The sequence below is a fragment of the Cyprinodon variegatus genome, unplaced genomic scaffold (genome assembly GCF_000732505.1).
Source record: "Cyprinodon variegatus isolate N-32 unplaced genomic scaffold, C_variegatus-1.0 Scaffold316, whole genome shotgun sequence".
NCBI classification, from domain to species: Eukaryota; Metazoa; Chordata; class Actinopteri; order Cyprinodontiformes; family Cyprinodontidae; genus Cyprinodon; species Cyprinodon variegatus.
This window is the reverse complement of record NW_015150769.1, coordinates 851736-853035: the sequence shown is the minus strand read 5'-3', so window position 1 is coordinate 853035 and position 1300 is coordinate 851736. Positions and strand designations below refer to the sequence as shown.

At 36.7% G+C, this 1300-nt stretch overlaps 1 protein-coding gene across 1 annotated transcript in view; it reads right to left on the bottom strand.

The window, feature by feature from the left end:
- Positions 1 to 807: 807 nt before the first annotated feature.
- Positions 808 to 1300, bottom strand: part of LOC107090918 (desmoglein-2-like) — a 16665-nt gene continuing 16172 nt past the window's right edge. The window contains exon 11 of the mRNA XM_015384559.1: positions 808 to 1186. Within this exon, the coding sequence (XP_015240045.1) occupies positions 861 to 1186 (326 nt within the window). The 3' untranslated portion in view covers positions 808 to 860. The remainder of the gene's footprint in view (positions 1187 to 1300) is intronic.

Here is a 1300-nt window from a genome sequence, read left to right as displayed (position 1 = left end):
ACTGGTTAGTGACGTCACGGGAAAAATGGCCGCTCCCAGACTAAAGTGATCGCAACGAAATTCATAATTCTATTTTTTTACTGATTAACCCTAAATTCATCAAATAACTGCGAAAATAATCGTTTTTATGTATAAATAATGAATCATTGATTATTCCTTGCTGACCGGAGTTCTCCTTTAAATGCTAATGAAATGTTTTCATCCATAATAGTGTTTATCTTTGGCCGTATTTGGTAACTCTAGCAACATTTAATTTTTTTTTCATGCTGTCAGAGATACTTTAATCACAGAACAACACCTGCTTTTAGCAAATGGTTTTTCTGGGTCAACGTTTCCAGAGGCCTTCTGGGATAAAAAAAAGAATTTAAGAAGTTTATTTCCTAAAGAACAGTTTTTCTCCCAGAGCTGTCTGTTTATTGAACTCTGATCCCACTCCGCTCACATATTAATAGACTCTCCTCCCCCTCCTCACACCAGCCACCATGCTGACTGTTACTATAGTAACAACTGTTTAAATGCATCTTGGACTGGAATATTGATTGGCACTCCAACTGTTTAATTACAGTACTGATTGTTTACATATATATCTGCATTACCGTACTTTAACTGTAATATGCAATTACCTTCCACTGCACTTTAATACAGAAAGCTTCAGTCCAAGTTTTATTTATTCATTTTATAGTAATAGCATTGTATATCCTGCACTTGCTGCTATTGCACTTCTGGTTAGACCTAAACTGCATCTAATCTAATCTAATCCCTATGAAGCTGAAGCAGTCCTACTGGGTTGTTTTGAGGTGATAGATCGGGAGGCATTCTGCTAAACTCATGTGGAAAACATAAAAAATCATGACTAATTCCTAGTAATAAAACCTGGATTTCCAGGGACCCAAACTACTTAACAAGAAAATGGGAGCTTTAAGCTGTGTATTTACATTATCCTGCAAAAAAATAAGAACCCAGTCATACTCACATATCAGAAGCATCAATCCCAGAAGAAGAACGCCTAATCCTGCATTTCCTAATTTGCTAACCGGATTTGCATCGACTTTCCTAGTCTGACAGATAATGATGTAGATTTTCTGTGGATCTAGGCAAGTCTGTCCATGCTGGTCTTTCACCATCAGCGTCACCTCGTAGACACCAGGCGGAAGGTTCTGCTTCGGCTTCACAATAGCTGCAGTATCTGTCAGATAAAACAATGGTCGACATTTATAAAACTCTAACATTGTTATTAAATATTGGTGTTGTTACTATAGTAACAACTGTTTAAATGCATCTTGAACTATTTACATTGACT